At 47.9% G+C, this 24,394-nt stretch overlaps 1 protein-coding gene across 3 annotated transcripts; it reads left to right on the top strand.

The window, feature by feature from the left end:
* The first annotated feature begins 1,016 nt into the window (after positions 1-1,016).
* LOC117765937 (serine/threonine-protein kinase N1-like) lies at positions 1,017-22,476 on the top strand. 3 transcript variants are annotated; one of them, XM_034592572.1, is made up of 22 exons: positions 1,017-1,442; positions 13,727-14,027; positions 14,271-14,416; positions 14,520-14,640; positions 15,289-15,434; positions 15,526-15,739; positions 15,815-16,009; positions 16,106-16,215; positions 16,567-16,710; positions 16,899-16,974; positions 17,504-17,639; positions 17,885-17,975; positions 19,055-19,146; positions 19,495-19,567; positions 20,254-20,345; positions 20,455-20,631; positions 20,779-20,841; positions 20,928-21,004; positions 21,179-21,321; positions 21,407-21,514; positions 21,651-21,731; positions 21,922-22,476. In XM_034592572.1, the coding sequence occupies exons 1-22, from the start codon at positions 1,422-1,424 to the stop codon at positions 22,123-22,125; spliced, it is 2,811 nt and encodes a 936-aa protein (XP_034448463.1). In that variant the 5' UTR covers positions 1,017-1,421; the 3' UTR covers positions 22,126-22,476. The 3 variants fall into 3 exon arrangements, with proteins under 3 accessions (XP_034448463.1, XP_034448462.1, XP_034448461.1); XM_034592571.1 differs by lacking the exon at positions 1,017-1,442 and adding an exon at positions 10,168-10,310; XM_034592570.1 differs by lacking the exon at positions 1,017-1,442 and adding an exon at positions 11,291-11,667.
* Positions 22,477-24,394: the final 1,918 nt, after the last annotated feature.

Here is a 24,394-nt window from a genome sequence, read left to right as displayed (position 1 = left end):
AGTTGTCACAGCACAAATTATTTTCTGATAATTCATATAAAACATCCGGAGAGGTCAAGAACCTCTGAGTGGGTCAGTGAGGTTCTGGTCCAACGATGAGCCGGATCTTCAGAACTCAGTTGCCAGACCTTTTAAACTAATCACAGCAGAAACAATCACATCACCCTGATTTTAGGATTTGACTGATTACTGTTGAGGTTCTCCATGGTCTCTGTGCAAGATACATCTCTGACCTTTTAGAACCAAACAGCACAAACCTTCAGGTCCTCAGACTGAAACTCTGTCTGCTCCAGCAGCTGAAAGATCCTAAAGGTCCAAAGGGGACAGAGCTTCTGCAGTTTGGAACCCGAGACCCTGGAACGACCAGGACACCTGAGGCAGTGACGTCTCATCGTCAAGTCAAAGTTTATTTACACACGTTTAAAACGACCAAAGTGTAGAACAGGCTTAAAATGACATTAAAGAATATTCAAATAAATATAAGAAACAGAGAATAAACAAACATACAAAAGCAATAAGACATTAAACATTGAAATAATTGAGAAATAAAAGAAATGCACAATTACAGATTTAATCAAGATCTCAAACTTTACTATTAGTTCATCAACAATTATCATTATTATTTAAAACCACTTTGTAATGTGGGCTTTGAAAAGTCCTCTTTAAACAAACTATTTTGTGATTCTTTATCATTATTATTATTACTATAATAAGCATTATTAGTAGTAGTATTATTATTGTTATCATTATTATCATCCTCAGCATTATTATTATTAATCATATTAGCAGTATAATAATAATAATTATTAGTAGTAGTATTGTTATCATTGCTATTATTTCTCTTATCATTATTATATTTAATATTATAATAACATTTTCCTTCAAACAACCACATCTGGATCCAGATCATAAATAGTTACACCGGAGGTTTTCTGTCCCTGTAGCTCGGTTTTATTGTGAAGGTCTCGGTCGGAAGTCTCGCCGCAGTGATGGAGGTTTGACCGGACACTTGTTTCCTCCTCCATCAGTCGGAGGTTTTCCGCAGAGCCGAGCGGGAGAGAGAGCAGCGCCGCCGGGGAACGAGTCCTCGGAAGTCCCGCTGATGAACCGGAGCCGAGTCCCGGCGGAGGAGAGGATGAGAGGATGAGAGGATGAAGGACGAGAGGATGAAGGTGAAGGATGAAGATCACTCTCCCGGAGCCAGGTGACGGTGTCCTCCTCTTCCTCCTCCCCGCTCTGCTCACCTGCTCCACCGGCTCCATGTCCACAGACAGTCCGTCAGAGTGCGCGTGCTCCGGGGCTCTGTGACCTGTGGGAGAACCTCCGGAGGATTTCACCTCCGACAATGATCCAGTGACACATCGACACAACTCACCTGGAGCCTCCTCCCTTCTCCTGATTGGCTGAGCGCCAGGCTCCTGATGGCTAACAACGGGCTACAGGTGAGTTTAACAACTGCTGTGAGTGTGCAGATGTGGCAGATGTGTAGTATAAAGTACTATATGTAGCACAGATGTGGCTCAGTGACACATACACGTTCTAGAAAAGTATTAAAACACGTTTTCAATACAGAAGTAAGACAGAAATATGTGTTTTAAACGATTCTCATTCGTTTAATAAGTTTCCAAATGTAGTGTTTTCTATTCACTGCTTTCTATCGTCCAGGTATTTAGTATCTTCAGCTTCCAAATTTACATTTAAAGTTGGATAATTAATTACACAAATTAAAAATAATCAGTACAGTAAGTTTTATATTTAATAACCACACTCGAACCAATTATTCTGTGGTGTAAATTAACATTAAACCACCTGACAAGTGAAGATGTGACAAGTCACCGACAAATGAATTCATGTTTTAAAGTATTTTTCAACTTCACCACCCGGAAAAACGTCTGGTGGTGCAACCAGATATTTGTAAAGATGCATATTTATCGATATATGTGACTGGTTTAAATGAGCATTGACCACCTGACTCCATGACAACTGAAGCATTACAGCATAATTACATATGAAATACAGACGTGTTTCAGTCAACAGTCTTTTATTTGAGTGTTTTATCAGACGATAAAGTATTTTAGATTAAAAGTGGTTCATTTATCCACATGAATTCACTGAGGTAAACGCCTGGAGGTGAGTGGATGTCTGCAGAGGTGAGGATGTGTGGGATGGAGCTGTGTGGGGGTGGGGTGGGGGGGTGGGGGGGTGGTGATGTGGTGATGGTGCAAACTGAAGCTGCACACTCGGCCTCAGATGTCCTGCCTCCGTCCTGCAGTTCCCACAGAGGAGCACAGAAGCATCTTGTTATCGAAGCCCTCAAGCAGACCAAACGCCCGGAGCCTTCAAACTCGACACTCACCACATTTCCACACGGACCCGTTAAGACGTGCGGTCGTCTCTGTTGCCACACACACTCACACCGAGCAGACGGAGAGTTTCCCACGTTCGTGACTCAGCGACGACCGAGGCCATGTGGACAGTTTCCTGCTTCCAGCTCAGGTCCTCTAACCACAGGCCTGGAAGTCTGAGGGACTCGTGTCTCAGCTGTTTGGACCTCGGTGTCTGTCGAGCTTCTCGTGTTCCTGATGTTTCTGTGGCTAGGGATGGCTTCCTCTGTCACAGCTGCCTCCTTCTGCTGCTTGTCCGGTTGGTGAGCATCACCAGTTCATCCGTCTGGATCTGAGTTCGTCATTCTCCACCACCTTTGGAGGTGTCCTCCATTTTGACCTTGGGACTTCCTCGATGTTAGATGTAGCAGATGTTTCCTGTACTCTCTAGGAAATGGCGTTCGATTTACGCCTGCGTGCATCTCAAACCCAGGCCCGGTTGTTTCTTCACATCCGAGCAGCAGGAATCTGAGTTATACATAACACAATCAATACAGACAAAACAAAGTCAGTGGTATTTTTAATGTTTCTAAAAGCAGACAAACACGGTTTCTCCACAACAACCTTGGCAAAGCTCAGTTTTCCCCAAAATACGTGACAGGATTTTTCCATGTGAGACTCGGCGGTGCCCTCAGGTCGTAGCGGGGTGAGTCATGGACGGACCTGTGGGGGGTGGGAGAGTTTGAGTTCCGGTCTGTGTCCAGCTCAGGAGCGTGCACATGGCTCTGTGGTCACTAGCTCCTCCCGCAAGGGCTTCACTTTAACTTTAGTGGCTCCAGCAACACACACGTGAAGACATGAAACAAAGTGTGGTGGAGTCAAATGTGACTTTGTTTCTCACACTCCGTCCTTTATACGACCAATTTGACTCCGTGACGTCGCTTCATCCGCATTTTGCAGTTTCCCCGAAGTGGGAAGGAGCCTGAAGCGTTTCCTGGAAAGCTACGGTGTGTGTGTGTGTGTGTGTGGGCACGAGGATCAACAGGAACAGGTGATGTGGGTCGTGGTGCAGCTTCAGGTCCTGTTGAGTTTAAAAAAGTGTTGTCTTCAATCATATAAAACCCAAACTGAAAAGCTTTTATTTGAGCGTTTCCTGTTTCCAAACAACAACCTACTAATATAGATGTGGCCTGTAAATCCTCTGTGATCACTTGAGCTGCACTCCAGCAGTTTCTGTCTGGTCATGCTGCTTCCCACTGCGATGAAGACGAGGGTTCAGGCGTCACGGCAGCCGACCGGCAGACAGCGGATTGAGATCAAGGGGTCACGTTGGTAACGACGATGGGCGGAGCCTGTCAAAGAGCAGCGAGGCACCGCGGCGTGAGGGTTGACCTCGATCGCTCTCGTCTCTTTATTTCTACGACGCTGACACAAGAGCCCATCGGTGTAAATTGAAGCTCAGGTGTCGGTCCCTTCCTGTCGTCTCTGTCTTGTCCCTGCTGACGCGCCGGTATTCATTGATTTGGGGCCTGTTTATTTTCTGGCCCTGCTTCTCCTCCACATGGAGCTGAGGTGTGTAAATCAAGCCTCCGGCCGAGGGCGTGAGCGCTCAGCTGACAACATAACCTACACTCGGAGGCAGCTGTTCGCTCTGCGGCCGCCCTCTCATGAATTCTTTATTCCTGTTGGTTTCCTGTCATTATCGTCTGCAAGAGTTCTGCAAGTCAGAGGAGCCGCCGCCTCTGCATGGGCGAACTGCAGATGACTTTTTTATCGATCACCGCGGCGAGTGGAAGCAGCTCGGTCCATTTCTTTAATGGCGTCTGAAGACTTTTTTGAGCACGCTCGTATAAAGGCAGCCGAGGTCAGTCGATGGTCTCGCATGTGTGAGGACGCACAATGATGTCTTGAATCACACTCACATTAATTTGTGTCTCCAGCTGCCACTGCGATGGAAATAATAGGATTAAGAGGCTGCGGACTTTACTGTGTGTCTGACCCCCTAAGAGGGAAGCATTGTAACACACACACACACACACACACACACACACACACACACACACACACACACACACACACACACACGCAAGCCCCCAACATCCAGACCCTCCCGCTTGAATCCAGGATTAAACTGTGTCTGCAGAAATCTGTCTCCCACAGAAACCAGTGGAAAAACATGCAACTGCTGCATTTACAGCTTCAATGCACTGACGGCACTGGTCAATAAAACCAATGGGAGCATTTCACCCCGAGCTTTCAACTCATCAGGGAGCAGACAGAGCCTGAAATGTAAGAAATGTGGTGTTCCCCTTCAAGTGGTGATCCATGTCTGTCTCGTGTTTGTGGGCCAGTCCGACGGCCTGATTCCCTTCAGCTGCCCAGTGTGAACAGCTGCTGCTGCTACATGCCCATCACCCACCAGGCGTTCGGAGCTGTGCTTACCACTGATACCACGACAGGAAGGAAACAACCTAAACACCACAGAGACGCACTCACTGCAAGTTAGACTGGTTACTCGTGTCCATCTGTGTTTCGGCTCTTTCTAAGCTGGTTGTGTGAGTGTTCCAGGGCTTTGAGGGATTGCTGGTATTACAGGATTGAAGAATGTGTTGCTAAGAAGGACAAGTTAGAGAAATGGTGCAACACATCGTAGATTTCAAAACTCGGTGTAGCACATACCTCCGCCACAGTCTCCTGAAACTCAGTCACTGTTTTGTGAGAAACTCAAGTCAAGAGAAATGTGACCTGACTATGTTTACACCTGAGGCACTGGAGATGAGTCCTCCCGCCGCTGCACAGGGGTCATGTGATAGCCTGCGTGTTGTGCCTCTGCAGCGGTGTTGGGTTTAAGGGGAGCACAGACCTGGAGCTCCATGGGAGCAGCGGCGCGCCGGGCCCAGTTAATGCCCTCAACACTGGAGCTATTGTTGTTACCTGCAGAGATAGAAGCAGGGAAGCCCAACGAGGAGGCCGCCCCTCAGAACGTAACCCAAACTGCAGCTATTGTCATTAAAGTCTCTGTGGATGAATTGAATCGAAAGTATCAGCCAGGTACTTTTGTTTTGTGGCGGGTTTTTTTCGCCCTCCGTTCACAATGTGGGAGAGATTATGAGAGTTGTAACAGGAGGAGTGTAAATAGTCTAATGAATGGGACGAAGCATCTGCGGAGGGAAAGTCCAGAGAAGAAGAGAGCGAGACTTCTTCAGTGAGTTCAGTGCAGCTCGTCCATTCGCTGCGTGACCTGTGTGTCTGTCTTCATCCTTTTATTTCATGTCACTCAAACATGGGGCTCATTACACAATCAGGTTTGGAATATTTCCTCATATATGTTCTGACAGTGAACGGATCAATTAACAATATATTGTCTGTGCAGCCAGAGTCAGTTTATCCCTCTTCCTCTGTGCGGTCGACCTCAGTTGTTTTCCAAAGGTACAGTGACCGAGATGTCTCGCATACAAAAGCCACAACACAAATGTGAAACTGAAACTGCAGAAACCTCACAGAGGAAACACAATCACAACCGAAGTGAGTGACGTCTAAACATCTATATATAGTCAGTGGCATCACAAGCTTGAGGCTGAGACTCACAGACATGTTGGGAAAGTCACAAGGATTCAGACTGAACACAAGGACGACCTAACACGTTGTTTCGCTTCGGGCGTTTTACTAGATCCACTAACAACGAGTAAAATATTCAGCAGCACAAACCTAAATGAGGAGCGAGACAATTAAAAAAACAACTCTCTGTTGACTCCTGTGACCTTAACACATCTTCCCTTTACCAGTGGCTTCCTGTTTTCATCGTGCTGTTTTTAAAAACAACACAAATCTGTTAACGTTTGTGTTTTCCCTCATCTTGTCATGTCTTCGTGATTATGAATGCTTTGCTATCGTAATCAACGGCATCAGTAAAGAGGGATAATCATCTGCTTTATGGAATGGACCTCTTATCCCCCTCAGCCCTTCTGCCATAATCATTTTTAATCTGCTTTCCACGTCCATTACCGCCATGGCTGCTCAACCATTCCCTCACATAGCGGCGCTCTCAGCAGACATCCTCACACTGCACTGAGCGCTGTGTGCCTCACGCTGCCAAGCTGCTAACAGCCACATGTGGAAAAGCTGGTTATCAAACATTTAGTTTCTGTCTTTATGCAGCTCACCCTACTTTTTGAATTGAACTGCACATCATTCCCCCAGAGAGGTGATGTGTTCTTCATTCCTACGACAAAGCCAGGAGTTGGGGAACCTTGGTTCCAGCTATTTCCTGAGCTTGACTTCCATTTCAATCCAAGCCTAGGGGTTGGTAACTCTGTGTAATCTTCTCAGGCCGTGGGGCAGCCTGACGACCGGCCTCCCCTGGTGACCTGTTGATCTCACCTGGAGCTTCTGGGTCGTGGTTTGCAAACAGAATGAGTTACCTCGATACAGAGGCGTCCTGAGAATAGTCACTGTTCCTCCATACCTCCCTCGGGACGTTTTCCATCACTCTGGGACGTCTGCAGGTAGAACTCAGACACAGCTGGAGAGACTGTAGTATTCTCTCAATTCGGAGGCCAAATACTTCAGGGAGCTTGATCTGCTTGGTCTACAAAGTTCTGGTCTTGTTAGATCAAGTAGTTTGCAAAGGCCAAACAAAAATAAGATGGCCTGGTCTTCTTCTGTATTTGCGTAGCCAGCTTGTCCTTTAGTCTTACTGTTGCATCGTCAGCTACTTTGAGCTGCAGCTTGGCCGCCCACTAGCTAGCTACTCTAGATACTATGGAAGGGCGCAGTTCTCTGGCCTATGTTTCAAGGGATCTTTGAAATGCAACCGCTCTTCGAATGCAGCCTCTAAACGAAGCAGCTCTTGAATTGGAACAGAATTGTATCTCATCTGGCCTGGGAACACATCTGGATCCCACAGGACGACCCGCAAACCACTGGGATACCGAAGGGATACCACCAACTCTGGATAAGCTGCAGAAAGCGGATGGATGTTCCCTTCTTACACCCACCTTCCCAAACTGGAATCATAAAATCCAGTGGATCAGTGTGTTTTAAAGTGGCTTCTCCTGTAAAGCCACGAAGAGCCTCATTCCTCTGAGTTACAGACTAATCCAGGTTGACTGTTGTAGGTCGACAACTTTGTTCGCTGCCTTTTTATATATATGCAGGTGGTGCGTGCTGGCCCACTTCAGAGAACAGTGGGTTATGTCTGTTGGATTCAAGTCCCTCTTACTGGACAGTTTAAAATGCAGTTGATTGCACTGGCTTCATTGTCGGCTTGAGGAGATAACGAATCTCAAAAAAACAGTTTTCCCCTCGTCGTGCAATTTCCTTTCAGTGTCCCTCACTTGTCCCGTATGTCTCGAGCTTGTGTTACATGCATGACAGAGGCAGATTAAGTATGTGCACAGCAGAGCTTTTCTCACTGGGGCTTTATTCTGCCTTATTCCTCAGCAGCCTGCACAGGGCGACTGTTTGTTGCAGCACAGTTCACAAAGGACAAAGCTGGGAACACAAACACGTTTTACAGTGTTTACTGAAGTCTCTTGAGAAGATCGACCCTTTCACAAAGATGCCATTCATGCTGATCTGCTCCTCCTACAGCTGTGGAGCGGACACACACGCACACAAACACACACACACACACACATGCACACTGCCTCAGACAGATGTGCACTGACACACACACACAGAACACTGTTTCTCACCTCACCCTCAGGACAGTCGTTCTCCTGTTTACCCAGACTGGGAGAAATCGCCTACCCTCGTGCACGTGGTGCGTTCATGACGCTCTGGCTGTGCAGAGCATGTACATACAGACGTGATGCACTGGAAAAACGGCAAAAGGAGATTTGGCGAGAGAATGTTCTCTGGAATATGAGGGATTTTAGGGATTAGCAGGAAACACACACACAGTCCAAGGTACAGTCTGTAAACTGTTAACTCGTTCACAGAGGGACAGAGTCGACTTGTTTTTGTTAGAATTTGTCGCTTTGTTTCAAGTGCGGATTAAACAAAGCAAATATAAGATGGTTCATGAATGATCGAGGTGTCGTGTGTAGGTTGTGTTACCTTCGGACTGATCTAGTAGCCTATCGAGGCTATCGTTGAATTAGCCTCTGGGATATCCAGGGAAATACTCTCCTCCATTCAGCGCACACGTGTTTACAGTCCGAGTCCACACGAGTCAAATGATTCTCCACACGATTAATTAATCAAATTAAAATTAATCTTCCGACTAAACAAGGCTAATTGTCTCCTTCTGTTTCCAGGGTTTCATGCTAAACTAAGATTATGCTAAGCTAAGATGGCTGTAGTCACATATGTGCTGTGCAGATCTAAAAGCACTTGAGTGAGATGACTGAGGGGAAACTGAGTCCTGGAGTTAACTCTGCACACGTCTCTCAGACCTGCGACGTTTCCTCCTGTTAGTCATCACAACATCCAGATGACAGTCTTACACTGCTGTTTAATTCATGTGTACGAGTCCTGTGTGTTCGTATGTGTGTGTCTGTGTGTGTGTGTGTGTGTGTGTCTGTGCTCAGAGAGATTAATTGGAATTCACTTTCTCCCAACCCGCCGCAAACTCCAAACCACCCCCTTTAACCCAGATCCCATTCACAGCGTGCAGAGTGTGGAGACATCAGGATGTGAGGGGAATTTAAAACTTACATCGATTCTCCCAACTTCTCTCTCTCTCTCTCTCTCTTCCACAAGCTGCGTATCACACTGTAACACACACACACACACACACACACACACATTGTGATGCATGGCACTCTTAAGGGAAATGTGACCTCTTAATTCCCCTCTCTCTCTTTTCCTTTCTGTTTGGTCGGCTCATGTTTTCCTCTCCTGATAAACCCACAGTCTTTTTCCTGCCTCCTGACGATGTCACTTCCTTTAACGACCTCGGTCCTCGGGTCACGTTTGTCTCCGCAGCTTGAAACACCGTGTGACACTTCAAGGCAACAAGGCCACGTCTACACAGGCTGAAATATTGATAAAATCACCTCCACTCGATATCTGGCTGAGGCCACATTTATGAAATGATGTCTATATTTGGCAGCATGTTAACAATTAGGTTAAAAGTCCCCAGCCCAGTCATTATTAATCATTATTATCGCTTTGTGTCATTTGCAGTTGTCGGTGAGTGGGTACGAGTTAGAAATCCCCCCCCCCCCGACCGTCCCTCTACCCCCAGCAGAATAGACCCCATCTCTATTTTTAGGCCCAGGCACAGGCACAGCTGACGGGCCGTTCAAACTTAATCAAAGGGATTTGAGGCTTTGTGTCACCCACCGACGGCTCCGGGCAGAAGTCTGCCAACCAGACACCGAGGAGATGATCTGTGACGGATTGATAATATGATAAAGAAAAGAGGGAGCGAGAGCAAATGTGGAGCGAGGAGCACATACACTGGGGGGGGGGGGAGATGGAGGGTGTGAGATTATATAAGAGAAGTGAGAAAAAGAATCAACGTGACATGATGAATGGTGAATCACCTGGTGGCTGGTTGCAGCATAGCTCCTAAATCCTGCCTCCTCCATGTTATCTGGTGGGACATGGACCAAACTAAAGAGATTTCTCAAAGATGGTTTCTGTATGTTAACGTAGCTGACGTTTCATAAATAACTGTAAATTAAAAAACAACCAAATATGTAGAACTTGAAATTCTGCATTGTTTATTCTGTAATATGTCATTTCTACAAACATTTATGCAGATATGATACACAGACTGTGACTTTAAGGCTCAGTTGCATAAAGTGAAGTGATGTTAGTTCCTGATCCTGTGGTCGGAGCAGTTTGACTGAACTCAGTGAGCGAGGCGTCGCTGCAGCTCGTGTTTAACGTTTGACTCGTTAGGAATCGAGCTTGTGATGACGAGAGCCGACCTGTGTCTGTGAAGGTGAGCGACAGTATGGATGCATGGGGGCTGTTATCTCCGCAACCGCCGCTCTGCATCACTCAGGAGGCTCCAAGAGGCCGAGCTGCTCGGTAAGGAAATGTCTTACTGCTCAAAGATACACGGAGCGTTTGTGTTTCATTAAAACGAAGAGCAGAAAGAGCAGCTGCCTGTATTTTTGCATTTGTTGGCCCATCGTGTTATTTCACTTCCTATTCCCCTATAGGAGTGTGAGTGAATTAGAAGAACTAGACTGTGCTCTGGTGTCTACGAGCATGAATCCTGTTTGCATGGTACCACAGATACAGATAGGGAGCCAGCGAGAGCCATCTGCCACACAGTGAGGGCTCGGAGGTCAGTGACCCCGTGGGCGTGTGTGTGTCTCACTGACAGGAAGAGGACAGACGCTGGACAGCAGAGACACCGTCTGTAGCCACTAGGACGAGGCCATCATCAGCTCGTCCCTGTTGGACATTTGTCAGCAAAAACGCAAATGCACCCTGCGATAGGTTGGACCGGGAAGGATCCGCCCACTGGAGGTGTGGTTTCTCCGGGGGGGGGGGAGACAGTAAATAAAGACGGACGTCACGTGAATCCATGGCGTCTCAACCAACCCTGGTGGCTGGCTGCAGGAAAGGTTACAAATCCTGCCTCCACCATGTTAGTGGATGGGACACGATTGACAGCTGAGGCTTGTGATTGGTCGAGCTTGTGTATCAGTGGAACCTCCCTCCTCCAATCGCTTCATGCTCAGACTTTGGGTTCACATTCAGGACATCTTGGTTTCACTTCTGCATCGCGGGGATGTTTTGCCCTTTAACCTCTTCTCTCGTTTTCTCAATTCACCACTTTTAGTGCACTTTAATAAAAACGCAGACCTGCAGGTTAATAATACAAATAATTCTGCACGTTTACACAGACATGCACTGTTTTGCATGTGCACATGCACACGCACCGATCTGCTGTACTTGGTCTGATCATCTCTTTGACATCACCACAATCTTTCACAACAGCTTTGGAAACCCGGTAGCAGGAAGCTGGTGTCTGTGAGCTCTCTCACTTACAAAACCTTCCTCCATGTGTGTGCACGTCTGTCGCATGACGTCTCTATCTGGCCGAGAGCAGAACAGGAAGCAGCGGGGTGGAGATCGGTGCACGCCGCTCTCTCTTCCTCTGCCACGTTCACTTGCTCTGAATTTAGACCGGCTTTTGATTCCTGGCGGTAGAGGACATCCTGGATTTCGATGAGGCAGGAAAATCGCTCGGCGTTAGTGTGTGTATGATAGTGTGTGTGTGTGTGTGTGATAGGGGACAGGGGAAAGGAGGGGGCCCGGGCGTGACACCAGAGGGAGGCCCAACATGGCCAGTGAGGACGCACTGGAGGAGCTGCCCGGGGATCGAACAGTCGATTCCCCCGTACACACTGAGCAGAGTGACACTGAGTCATGGGTAGGAAACTGTAGCCGACGCAGGCCTCAACATGGCCGCCTCTTCTCTTCCCCATCCATCACGGCGGCCCTTCTCTTTTCTGTCAGCTTCCTCGTTCACTTCCTGTTGAACACATCTCTGTGGCTGCGAATCACTCGTGAGGTTTTCTTTCCCGTGTGCCGTTGTGATTTCGCTCCACTGTGCGAGTCGTCTTACTCCTCGCTCCAGTGGGTCTTTGTTGTAAAACACCAGGGATTCAGTTGTATTGTGTTGAACGAGAGTGCGTCACGGCACAAACTCTCCCTTCCTGTCACGGTGCACAGAGCCACCGCTGCCGCTGCTGCTCTCTGTTGCCTCGATGAACCACTCAGGACTTCCACATCAGTAGAACTTGTTGAATGATGTTGTGATGAGTTTCTCCGTTGACAGAAAACAACACAGAAACACGCTCAGTTGATTTACTCCAGAGTTGTGCGGTGACAAAACACTGCATCAAAGCAGCAGTTGAGATCCCGCCGCCGTCGGCCCGCTCCTCGCCGTTTTTACTCGGCTGCTCGGGACGCGGCCGACTGTTGTGCTGTATTGTGTTGCAGATGGATTATGGCTTTAATGAGAGCAGAGCTGCGGCCCCGGCCTGCATGTAGCTGGACGGACACACAGACCTAAGAAGTTGTAATCAGATCTGCTAAGCTGGACGGCTGGCTGCACGCTGCAGTGAAAGGCCCTGAGCACCCCGTCATTATACCCTGTGTGTGTGTGTGTGTGTGTGTGTCCGATTAGATCTAATGTCACAACATTAAATGAATGCATTGACATTTAAGGTCGGCTTTCGAGGCCTTTTCAATAAGGTTGGTGGAGAATATATGTGGTTCTCTGCTCGTCTGGAGGATCTGGGCAAAGATTATCGATAATTATCGAAAGAGTTTTGCCCCTGAGTGAAGTGGTTGTGGTTTTAAACTTTTCTTTATGACAAACGTTTGATTATCAGCAAAACATTTGACTGATCTGAGGTCGTTAAATCACGTGTTAAAGCTCCTCAAGCATGATATTAATATATATGTTGGGCTTTTGTTATGTTGCTGTTGGTAAAATATATGTGTACTGTGCCTTTAAAGGCCTGTTGCATGTTGCTGTTCACGTTCTTTTTGTCCCTTGTCTGGTCGTGCATGACGAGTGTTGGTTAGTCGTGACATCGGGAAAGACTCATTGCTAAAAGCAGTTTTTCATGTGATTATTATGATATGATAATGTGATTATTAGGTGTAATTTCTGTATTTATTTCAGGAATCCAGGTGTGGACATTGTGGTTTTGTGACATGTGTCTTAACCATTAAGTCACCGAAGTCTCATTCTGACTCATTGGACACTTTAATCACTTCAGCTCGTCCCACACGTTTATTCTCCTCCTCTTCCACTTTCTTACAGCAACATCTCTGCCTGGCAGCCAATCACCAGCCAGCAGATAACTGCTCCACCAACCACGTCCTTGTGTCTGCACACATTTACATATACATACAAGCATATAGAAACACACACACACACACAGACACACACAACAAAAAAATACAACTGCAGTCCTAACATCTGTAATTGTGATTCACTTATAGCAGAAATCTCAGTTTATAGATAAACGGATTCACAAGGTGTGTTGGGATGAAGCTTGAATCTTTTTCATGTATAGCCTGTGTGTGTGTTTCCTTGTGACCCGTCCAGAGGCCGACAGGAGCCTGATTGATTTCAGTCTGCATTAATGCAGTTCTAATCCCCTCTGATCTGATTAGTGTTGATCAGGAGAGAGCCGATGTGAGCACTCAGCTCTTCACGCTGCCTCACAGTCTCAGCTCAGCAGCTTCCACACGCTGTTTTCTCCTGCTTTCCTCCCACAATGCTTCACTCTGCGAGGTGACCGGTACCGGCTCTGTAGGTCGTAACCTCTCAGCTGGAGGTGTCACCGCTGAATCAGTTTCTCTTCATACACATTTTAACTTAATATTTGTAATATCTTCTCATTGATTCCTCCTCCTCCTCCTCCTCCTCCTCCTCCTCCTTAACCCTCTCGCCCTCCTTCCTCTCTCCTCAGAGCGACCCAGGTGGGCTGTCGGTGCTGCAGCAGCTCGGTCTGGACCAGAACTCCGACTTCTCCGACTCCAGTGTGCAGCAGCGGCTGGACGAGCACCGCGAGAGGATCCGCAGGGAGATCCGCAAGGAGCTGAAGATCAAGGAGGGCGCGGAGAACCTGCGCAGGGCCACCACCGACAAGAGGAATGCCCAGCAGGTGGACTCGCAGCTGCGCAGCTCCAAGCGTAAGCTGGAGTCGCTCCACACTCAGCTGCAGGAGCTGGACGCGCACATCGTGGTGAAAGGCCCCGATGACAACACAGGTAGTTTATCCACAACCACCTTCATGACATGTTGTGCACGTTTACACCACAATATTTATTTATTTGCCTTTATTTACCTTCTAAAACAGCAATAATCCAACTGAGAGCATGTCCAGATTATGAGTGAAAGGATTTAACGTGTAAAATCACTGGTCATGAGCTTTATGATCCACCTGAGGATACAAATAATGAGTTAAAGTCTGTAGCCTGTTCTCTTACCAACCCCTGACTCCTCTCGCCCAGATACCCCTCGGTCCCCGGGGTCGGTCAGTCGCACGTCGGCCACCCAGCACCGCATCGCAGCTCTGGAGCGGCAGCTCAACATCGAGCTGAAGGTCAAACAGGGGGCGGAAAACATGATTCCCATCTATTTGAATGGAGGAACTAAGGTACTCAGCTGTCAGCAGTACTTCCACATTACTGCATTGGCTGATTCTGTAACATTCGATCTGTGCTGCTTCACTCTTCCCCTCGTCTCCTCCTGTTTTCCAGGACAAGAAGTTTCTCCAGACGGCTCAGCAGATGCTGCAGGACAGCAAGACAAAGATCGACATCATCCGCATGCAGGTCCGAAAGGCCATGCAGGCCACGGAGCAGTCCGAGGACAACCAGAGTATCCGTCGTTCCTTTGTTTTTCATGCTCTCCCTCTCTTTCATCCCACCTGCCACTCTCATCCTCTAAACACTGCATATTTTATGATGCAGGTGGTGATGGATCAATTTTTCTTTAGAACTTAACAGTGTAGAGGCTTCCAGTCACACACACACACACACACACACACATTGTCCATTACAGACCAGGTTAGAGCCTTATTGATGTTCCTGCATCCCCTTGATGTTGCCCAACAACTAAAAGCCACGGCTCATTTACCAGAGGTTAGAGAGGAGGCAGGTCAGATGCGGGGAGCCAGGAAGGGAGTGAGACTGAAAGGACTGAGTCAGAGGTGAGGACAGAGAGAAGGGAGAGGACGGACAGAGACGGAGATGAAACAGAGAATAAGCAGGGAGGGAGAACGAGAGCTCAGAACAGCAGAAAGAGCTGCAGCTACAGAACAAACTTACTGATTTAGACGTGCGGATAATGTTCATGTTATTCTCCACACACCCTCCCTTCATCCCCGTGCTTTAAAACCACTATAATCTGTATTTTTGTATCACTGTGGTTCACATATATTTATCTATATCTTCTCTCTACATCTTCTCTGCTGCATGTTGCTGTCGCTCACATGTCACGTGACTAAAAACGAGCTCTGTTTACCAGGTAAGCCCGACATGTGTGGGGTGGAGCTCCGTGTGGAGGAGCTGTGGCATCACTACCGCGTGGACCACGCCATGGCCGAGGGCGCCAAGAACATGCTGCGACTGCTGGGCGCAGGGAAAGTCCAGGACAAGAAGGCCATGGCTGAGGTCCGAGCTCGGAGATTTGACAGACTTTTAAGATGTGATAAGTCATCTGTTGTAATTCTTCCATCATCGTGTGTGTGTGTGTGTCCTGCAGGCTCAGTGTGGTCTGAGCGAGTCGTCCCAGCGTCTCGACCTGCTCAGGTGTTCTCTGGAGCAGCGGCTGCTGGAGCTGCCGGAGGATCATCCCAAGGCCTGCCTCATCAAGGAGGAGCTGGTGCTGGCGTCGTCCTCGGCTTTCAGCTCCCGTCACAGCACCCCCTATGTCCACAACCAGTACAGCACCCTGATGAAGCCGTCGCCTCTCACAGGTACGACAGAGAAACCTCACATGTCTCCGCCTCGCCCACGATCAGCTTTAATATCTTTACTTTCGTTCTCTCCAGGAACCCTTCAGGTGCATCTTCTGGGCGTTGTCGGGCTGCTGGAGACCATCCCCGGGCGGAGCAGAGGGAACCCGGTGGTTCTCCCCTCTCACTCTCTGGGAGACGGACGTTCCTCCTTCAAACTGAGTGGCCTCTACAGCCGCAGCACCAGCAGCATGAGCCTCAAGATCCCGGGCAAGACCGACGAGCTCTCCAGTGTGTACAGACACCCTCAATGTACTATTCTGATATTACATTTCATCCATAAAGAGGCACATTTCTGATGTGTGTGTGTGTGTGTGTGTTTTACAGCGGAGGTGAGCGCGGTGCTGAAGCTGGAGAACACAGTGGTGGGTCAGACAGCTTGGAGAACGGTTGGAGAACAGGCCTGGGATCAGACCTTCACTGTAGAACTGGAGAGGGTAAGATTCTGAAGCTGCTTTCAGACCTGCACTGAAGTCCAGGTGGTTTCCTGAAATGTTCCTGAGGTTCTGTACGTGAGAACATAGAACATCCTGTAATGAGCTGCTTTATTGTGAAAAGAGAAGAGAAAAAGCACCAAGTCCCTGTAAATACGTCAATATCCAGGAAATGTTTAAAATACATACTGTGTAAGCTTGTGTAATAATCACAAATGTGGATATTATTAATATTGTTAAGGATAATATCCGTCAATAAGAGTTGTTCTTTAAAGTTATCTAACTACTTCCAGTTTTTAACATCTCAAAGATTGATGCTGTGACCAGTGAATATATCATGATGTGTGTAATTAGTCCAGAGAGATGGAGATCGCCGTGTACTGGAGAGATTATCGCTCCCTGTGCGCTCTGAAGTACCTGAAGCTGGAAGACTTCCTGGACAACCAACGACACAAAGTTCAGCTGGAGCTGGAGCCTCAGGGGCTGCTGCTGGCCGAGGTGCAGGACACACACACACAGACACACACACACACAGACACATACACACACACACACACACAAGGGGCTTCTAATAGTGTTCTTAGCCCCTGATAGTCTGTTTATCCACAGACACGAGAGAGACTCAGATGTACATTTACTGCAGTTTCAGTTTTGTCACTTCAACATAGTTGTGATTTTTGTTTCAGGTGATTTTCTTCAACCCAGTAATAGAGCGAGGCCGACGGCTCCAGAGGCAGAAGAAGGTTTTCTCCAAACAACACGGTATGTTCACGAGGTTTTGTGGTGGGAAAGTTCCACTGACCAGGTGTCTCACTGCTGTGACCTTGACAAACAGGGTGTCTGCCCTTATTCGGTGATGTTTTCTTCCAACTGCTACAGCAGACAGACACAGATGATGATTTCCTGTCTTGGGATTAAAAACATTCAGAGGAGACGCAAACCGACATGCAGCAGCTCAGCCTCACGGCTCGTGCACATAGGGAATCTGTGTGTGCAGGTGAGCGCCATCCGTCACGGTCAGATTGACCATCAGCAGAACCGGGAGATGTGTGTCGGTGGCTGTTGAAACATCCATAAAGATGTTACCGTCCTCCGCAGGCAGGCAGGATTCATCTTAAACTTCTCGGTTTCACTCTGCGAATTCACGCCAGAAGCAAGCACTCAGTTCCCTGCTGCAGGCATGTGCATGTGGAGATCCACTCCCATGTCCTCCCTGCAAAAACGAACAAGTCACAATCTGTACTTTTCCATTACAGTCCTCTGTGTCTGTGTGTGTGTGTGTGTGTTGCAGGCAAAGCCTTTCTGCGCGCTCGTCAGATGAACGTGGACATCGCCACCTGGGTCCGGCTGCTGAGGAACGCCATCCCCAGTGGAAGCAACGCCCCGGCCTACACGCCCAGTTTTTCAAGCAACACACGAAGCTCCGGGTATGTGAGCTGAAGAACATTGAAGTGTTTAGAGTCGAACATTCAGGCCCCACAAACCCACGAGTAGTATTTATGTGCAAAAAGTGCTATATACTGTAAATACAGACCATTCACTAGTTTCCCCTTATTCTCATTTCTCTTCCATGGCCCGAGTCCTTTTCTTCATGTCAGCATCTTATTTGTTTCTCTGCAGCGACACAGACTCCGAGTCTCTTCTCTCAGTTTAGTCTTTGTTTGCTTTGCAGAGAAATCTCAGTGGAGAAGCTGAATCTGGGCGGCGACTCGCCTCCCAAACCTGAGATCAGGAGAGACGTGGTGGACGCCCCCGCTGCCTCGGTGAGTGTGATGGGAACAGGAAGGAGAGCAGACAGAGGCCGGGGGGGGGGGGGGAGATGAGCATCTCTACACGATCATGTTACCGCTCTGCTCACTTCCTACCTGCAGCCTCCGTGCTCACAGGCCACTGCTCTGTGAGCTGCAGTGGAATCTGAGACGGGCCTGACAGAAGAGGAGGAGGAAGAATAATTAGAGAAGTGAAAACTCAGGGAGACAGATTTAATGAGACTCAAGTGGATGGAGGGGGGGGGGGGGTTAATTTGGTCCAGAGCAAATCCTCGTTTGTTACCGAGTGTGAATCACACGATCTGCAACGGAGAGAGAGAGAGAGGGAAAAAGAGAGGAGGAGGAAATGAAGGGACGAGTGAAACTGAAAGAAAAATAAAAAAAAACAGATAAAGACATAACTTAAAATGTTACAGACAAAAATCTGTATTTTAGAAATCAATGCAAGTTAGAAGATTTGTTTTGGGTGAAATATATAAAGATAAAATACAAGGAGCTTAAATGAAAAGTTTTACAATATTCTTATCATACTTTTAAAATCAAATCAACATGATCCAAAAGCTGTTTCAAATTCCTGGCACCACACAAAACGTTTCCTAGTTCATGGACAAAACAAGGAGCCTAAAGGAAATGACCTTCAATAATATAAAGATTATAGAAGTGGAAGAAACTGAATTCAACACTAAATCTATTCTCTTTAATAAATAAAACCTCATAATGCCAATAAAGCACATTTGAATTTTGGAGACAGAGAACTGGAGCAGCAGAGAGTCGGGGGGGGGGGGGAGGAGACGGCCTGTGGCAGATGGTCCGACTGGGTTGAAGTATTATGGGATTAATTACTGATGATGTTTTGTAGAGAACTAATTAGCAGTGAGGAGGGAATGGAGGGGGGGGGGGAGCGAGGCTGGGGGGGTCAGCTGATGAGCTTCAATCTCTGCTTGACTGTCTTTACTGAAGGTCGTTCCAGATGTTGACGAATGTTTTTTTTGTCCTCGTGTCTGTTGTTGTTTCTCCTCCATGTTACTGATGTTCTCACTCCCCCCCCCACTCTTCTCTGTGGCGTCTCACAGGAACAGACGCCGGTCATCGAGGCCCCGCCCACACCGGATGTCCCTGGGCACGAGCAGCCGACCGGATCGCTGCCCCAGAATTCCTTACGCAGGTGCACAAGCACGCACACACACACACACACACACTGTAACACACACACACACACGCAGACACACCTGAGCTTTTCTTTTTTGCAATATGGCCGACACAGCTTGACACCAGAAACACTCCCCCGCACACATATGCTCCTGTGGTATAACCTGTTTTTCTGGTCGTGAATTCATTACTGTGGCACATGGCGAGAAATACTTTGAAACTCAAATAAAGACAGTGAACATTAATCATAGCGAAACCCGACATTTTAGATCGTTGTGGATTTGCCACACACGTACAGGATGTGCTTTTTTTCCGGCCTCATGTGTTACGTCGCACTAATCTGCCTGTAATCTTTGCTGCTCAGAGCCAGCAGAGGCCCCGTCAGCCTGCAGGACTTCAAGCTGATGGCCGTGCTCGGCAGGGGCCACTTTGGAAAGGTACCCGTGCTTCTAGTTCCCTCACAAGACGAGCAACACCCTCACGCTGCTCATTTTAAAAAAAGCAGCTCTGCATGTCTTGATTCTCTTTCTTCTTTTCAGCAAAAATGTTTAAAAATCGAAATTATTGTGATGTGATTTTTCTCTCTTTGCTCCGAGGGTTTTAGCTGCTGTTGTTTTTTGAGGAAGTTCTGATAAACCCAGTGTTTCCTCTTTTCAACCAAAGTTAACCGAGCGCTCCGGAACCGTTTAGCTTCTCTGTGGGCTGGAGCCGCCTCAGAGACATTACGTCACCGTCTGATTTCACACACAATCTCAACCCCAGGTTCAAAGCGTTCGCGCCGCTCGTCTTGATTTCTGTGGACGTCGATTTACTCTTCTCAGCACCAAACAGACTCAGGTTCAGACGAGCTGCTGAGCACAGAGGAGCATTTAGCAGCTGAGGAGACAAATGTTGACCTCAGGCGTTGGTGGAGATCAGCAGCAAAACATCGATGACAGTGTTTCTGTTGTTTTGCCTCGAGAAAACCTTAATAAACACAATCTGGTGAATACGATATGAAAAGGTCATTTAAGTTGGGAGAGATAGAAGACAGCTGGATAGAGGAGGGTCATTATCTTTTGTGGTGTTTACTCCCTTTGCGTTTTACTGAAGTGACTAACGAAGCGTTGTCCCGACTCTGCAGGTGCTGCTGTCGGAGTACAGACAGACCAGCGGCCTCTACGCCATCAAAGCCCTGAAGAAGGGAGACATCGTCGCTCGGGACGAGGTTGAAAGGTGACGTCCCGACACTCGGTGACCTCCAGTCTCCGCTGCACATTTCATTCTGTAACTTCCTGTCTCATCGGCGTCCCCCCCCCCCCTCCCCTCCTCTGTCTGTCCCCAGTCTGATGTGTGAGAAGCGGATCTTTGAGGCCGTCAACGGCTCGCACCACCCCTTCCTGGTCAACCTGTTTGCATGCTTCCAGACACCAGAACATGTTTGTTTTGTCATGGAGTACACGGCAGGAGGAGACCTCATGATGCACATACATGCTGACGTCTTTTCTGAGCCGCGTGCTGTGTGAGTTCTCTGTGTGTGTGTCTGTGTGTGTGTGTGTGTGTGTTTTCTTGGAAAGCTCCACACTGTGTCTATGCTCACACGATCTATTCGATCTCTTAAGCGTGACTATGTAACAGCGTGTGTCTCCGCTGGTCGTGTGTGTGACAGGTTCTACTCGGCGTGTGTGGTGTTGGGTCTTCAGTTCCTTCACGACCATAAGATTGTGTATCGGTGAGTCGTCGGTCCGTCTCCAACACACACACACTTTTCTCTAGACTCCGTATCTGGTGTGAAAGCGGTTTTCTTGTCCTCGTCAGGGATCTGAAGCTGGACAACCTGCTGCTGGACACAGAGGGTTTTGTGAAGATCGCAGACTTTGGGCTCTGCAAAGAAGGTGAGTGTCCATTATTTATTCAGCGCATCTCTCATCGACACCAGGTTCCGTACATTAACAAACTTTCTTGCTTTGCATTATTTATTATACGTCTCTCATCACCCGCTCGGTCAATAATCCTCCGTCCTCACACTTCAGCTCACTTTGTCCTCCTTTTGTCTTTGTCTTTCTGAGGTATGGGATTTGGGGACAGGACCAGCACCTTCTGTGGGACCCCTGAGTTTCTGGCCCCTGAGGTGCTGACGGACACGTCGTACACCAGAGCCGTGGACTGGTGGGGCCTCGGGGTGCTCGTCTATGAGATGCTGGTCGGAGAGGTGGGAGGAGACGTTGTTCATCAAAGGTCAAGTTCACGGTGGCTTTTGTTTCTTATTATTTTATAATGCGTCTCTTTTCTCTCAGTCTCCGTTCCCCGGTGACGATGAGGAGGAGGTCTTCGACAGCATAGTGAACGATGAAGTGCGTTACCCTCGCTTCCTCTCCACCGAGGCCATCGGCATCATGAGACGGGTGAGACTCGACTCTGGGCTCCGGGTCTCCTTCCTTTTCTTACATCCTTCAGATGTTTGGAAATGTGAAAAATGGAAGTTGTTTATTTGAGTTGAAACCTGTTTTCTGCAGCTTGTGCTTGTTTCTCTGCTCCCAGTTGTTGAGGAGGAATCCTGAGAGGCGTCTGGGCTCTGGAGAAAAAGATGCTGAGGATGTGAAGAAACAACCTTTTTTCAGGGTGAGCGTGAACTTTGTGAAGCTTCTCTAAACTGAGTTCAAGGTTAATGATAGAAGAACTTATTTAATATATATATATGAACATAATAATAAAAGCTTGAGTGAATTTTAATATCTTATATATTAGAATTGAACAGTTCTCACATGTTGCACCTTTAAATATTAATCCTCAACTCCAATCTGTCTTTCAGGGTCTGGACTGGGACGCTCTTCTCCACAGGAAAGTCCCGCCGCCGTTCGTCCCGACCATCGTAGGAAAAGAAGACGTCAGCAATTTCGACACGGAGTTCACGGCCGAGCCGCCCACCCTCACGCCGCCCAGAGAGCGCCGCACGCTGTCCCGCAAAGAACAGGACTTCTTCAAGGACTTTGATTACATCTCCGACCTCTGTTAGGGGTCAGGGGTCAGGGGTCAGGGGTCGTCGGGTGAGGAGCTGCCCACTGCCGCCCACAGACTCTGAGAGGAGACGTGAAGGCCGACTCTGTGGAGAGGAACTGGATGGCGAGGAACACTCCTCTCTCTCTCTCTCTCTCTCTCTCTCTCTCTCTCTGTGTCTGTGTTTGCGAGGGGGATGGAGGACGGAGGACGGGGCCGGGGCCGAGCGCGTGTGAACGGGGATCAGTGGAGTCTGATCGTGTGTCGCACACATTCACGGTGCCACGGATCTGCTGACCTCCAGATTATCTGGAGTGGCTTTTAGAGGAGGAGGAAGTCGCGATGATGACAGGAGATAATCCAGATTATGTTAAAAAAAAAAATGGGAGATGAGATGATGGACGCTGCGACACGGTGGAGCGGTGATTGTACTGAAACGCTTCACGAGCCTCGGAATCACACAGTGAATCTGACAGGAAGCAGTTTGTGTCTTTCCCATGTTCTCTTGTCCCCTTATCTCTGCTGTGTGTTGCTGCTCAGTGTGTTTCGCTGTGTCCTCGCCTCCCGTCGTGAACGTGTCCACGTCAGACGCACTCGTGCATCACCCGGTCATGAGCACACGGGGGAGCCAGAGGACAGAGAGACGCTTCCTGTGTGTGGGTTCACGTTTGTGCGTCTGGATCTGACGTGCGACGCCTCGGGCATCATCCTCGTCTCTTTCTGTCTTTCAGCACAACACTGATTTTTAAACAGTTACTTTTTCAATGACAACAAGCTTTTACAGATTTTGTTCTGTTTTTGTGATGATTTTTTGTTTTGTTTTTTAGTCTTTCTCCCTCGTCTGTTTTCTCCATCTGTCATTTGCTGGTGAAACGTGTTGGAACTGTGACTCAGTAAAGATGTGAAACCAACACACTGGCACTGAGCGTCTCTTGTCATTGGTTGTTTTATCTATTTATTATTATTTAAATCTTTATTTTCACGTTCAGGAGCACTTTGTACATTTCAGAGCAGAAACTGCGACGAGGACGACGTCTGAAAATCATTTCTCTCCCACCTGAAGGGAATGATGTGTTTTTGTGAGTTGTTCTGATTGTGAGTCTGGAGGACAGACTGTTGGGAAACGTGTGGTTTTGCATCACCAGATGATTTTTAGGACAAAAAGATAAAAAAATCTGCAAACATCATTGTCCTCAGACTCGAGCGGTGGCGGTTCTAAGAGCGTGGTCACAACTCCACGTGAAGCAAATCTTTTATTCTCCTTCTCGCTCTGGCAGATTCAAAGTGCCTGTTTGAATGAGCTGTTTCCTGATCCTGTGGTGAGGCTGGTTGCTAGTTTTCTATCCGTGACCTGCAGGACGTGAGCCGCTCAGTCCACAGAGCCTGAAGTTAAGATCTGCTGCTGCACAAGGATCTGTTCACCTCTTTATTCAAACGTTTGGTGCAGCTCAACCTGGTTCACAGACTCTGAACTGGAGAACGTGCTGTTGTCATGTTGTCCCAGCTGCTGCCGGTCGCCTGTTTATTCAAAGTTAATTCAAATTGAATGTATCACGCGTCTAAATCGCACCAAATTCAACGCTGCACTTAATTGGACCTTTAACAACACCAGAACAAGTGTGGAGCTACAGACGGTCCCACTGACCCCAGATCACCGAGCTCAGGCCGGAGCTGCAGCAGCTGCGTCCACGTGGTTTCTCCGAACTCCGGCAAACAGATTATATTTAACGGGAGGGATTCAAACCACCGGTTCTGCAGCAGGAGGTCGATGATGTTCGGGAAAGTGCTTGAGAATGAAGAGTCATGCAGAGCAGGTCTGGTCCCAGCTGCTATTGATAATGACGTCCTGAACCGTTCATGTCTGAAAGGATTATTGGAAATATTAATGAAGGGAATCTGGAAATTAAGATATAAAGAAGTAAAGCATGCAGACACACACACACACACACACTAAAAATAGTCTTTAAAAGCATGATTGTACAGAAATGATGAGTGGTCATTTTTTCATTTAAAAAAGCAGATGTGCAGAGTGCAATTTTGTTCCATCAGCAAAATGTTTCAAATCGTCTAAAAGGAAAAACAATTTTCTCTGAATCACTGTGCACGAGGGGGGGGGGGGGGTCAAACCTGATGCACAGACACAGATTAAAAAGGTCCAAACTGAGACATTCTGACTTTTTAATTCACAGAATGAGTCAATCTCCCAAAATCCTACATCCTGCAAGTCCCCGTCATCTTTCCTTGGAGGACGTGTCCACGTCCAAACCTTCATCTGACTTTCTGTCCTG

This window comes from Hippoglossus hippoglossus, chromosome 8 (genome assembly GCF_009819705.1).
Source record: "Hippoglossus hippoglossus isolate fHipHip1 chromosome 8, fHipHip1.pri, whole genome shotgun sequence".
Lineage (NCBI taxonomy): Eukaryota > Metazoa > Chordata > Actinopteri > Pleuronectiformes > Pleuronectidae > Hippoglossus > Hippoglossus hippoglossus.
Note: the sequence above shows the minus strand (reverse complement) of the source record. Positions and strands in the feature narration are given on the sequence as shown.

Coding starts and splice junctions, on each gene's coding strand:
- LOC117765937 (XM_034592570.1), top strand. CDS start 11,578: ATGGCCAGTGAGGACGCACTGGAGGAGCTGCCCGGGGATCGAACAGTC. Junction 14,417..14,519: donor ATTTGAATGGAGGAACTAAG/GTACTCAGCTGT, acceptor CCTGTTTTCCAG/GACAAGAAGTTTCTCCAGAC. Junction 21,005..21,178: donor CTTTGGGCTCTGCAAAGAAG/GTGAGTGTCCAT, acceptor TGTCTTTCTGAG/GTATGGGATTTGGGGACAGG.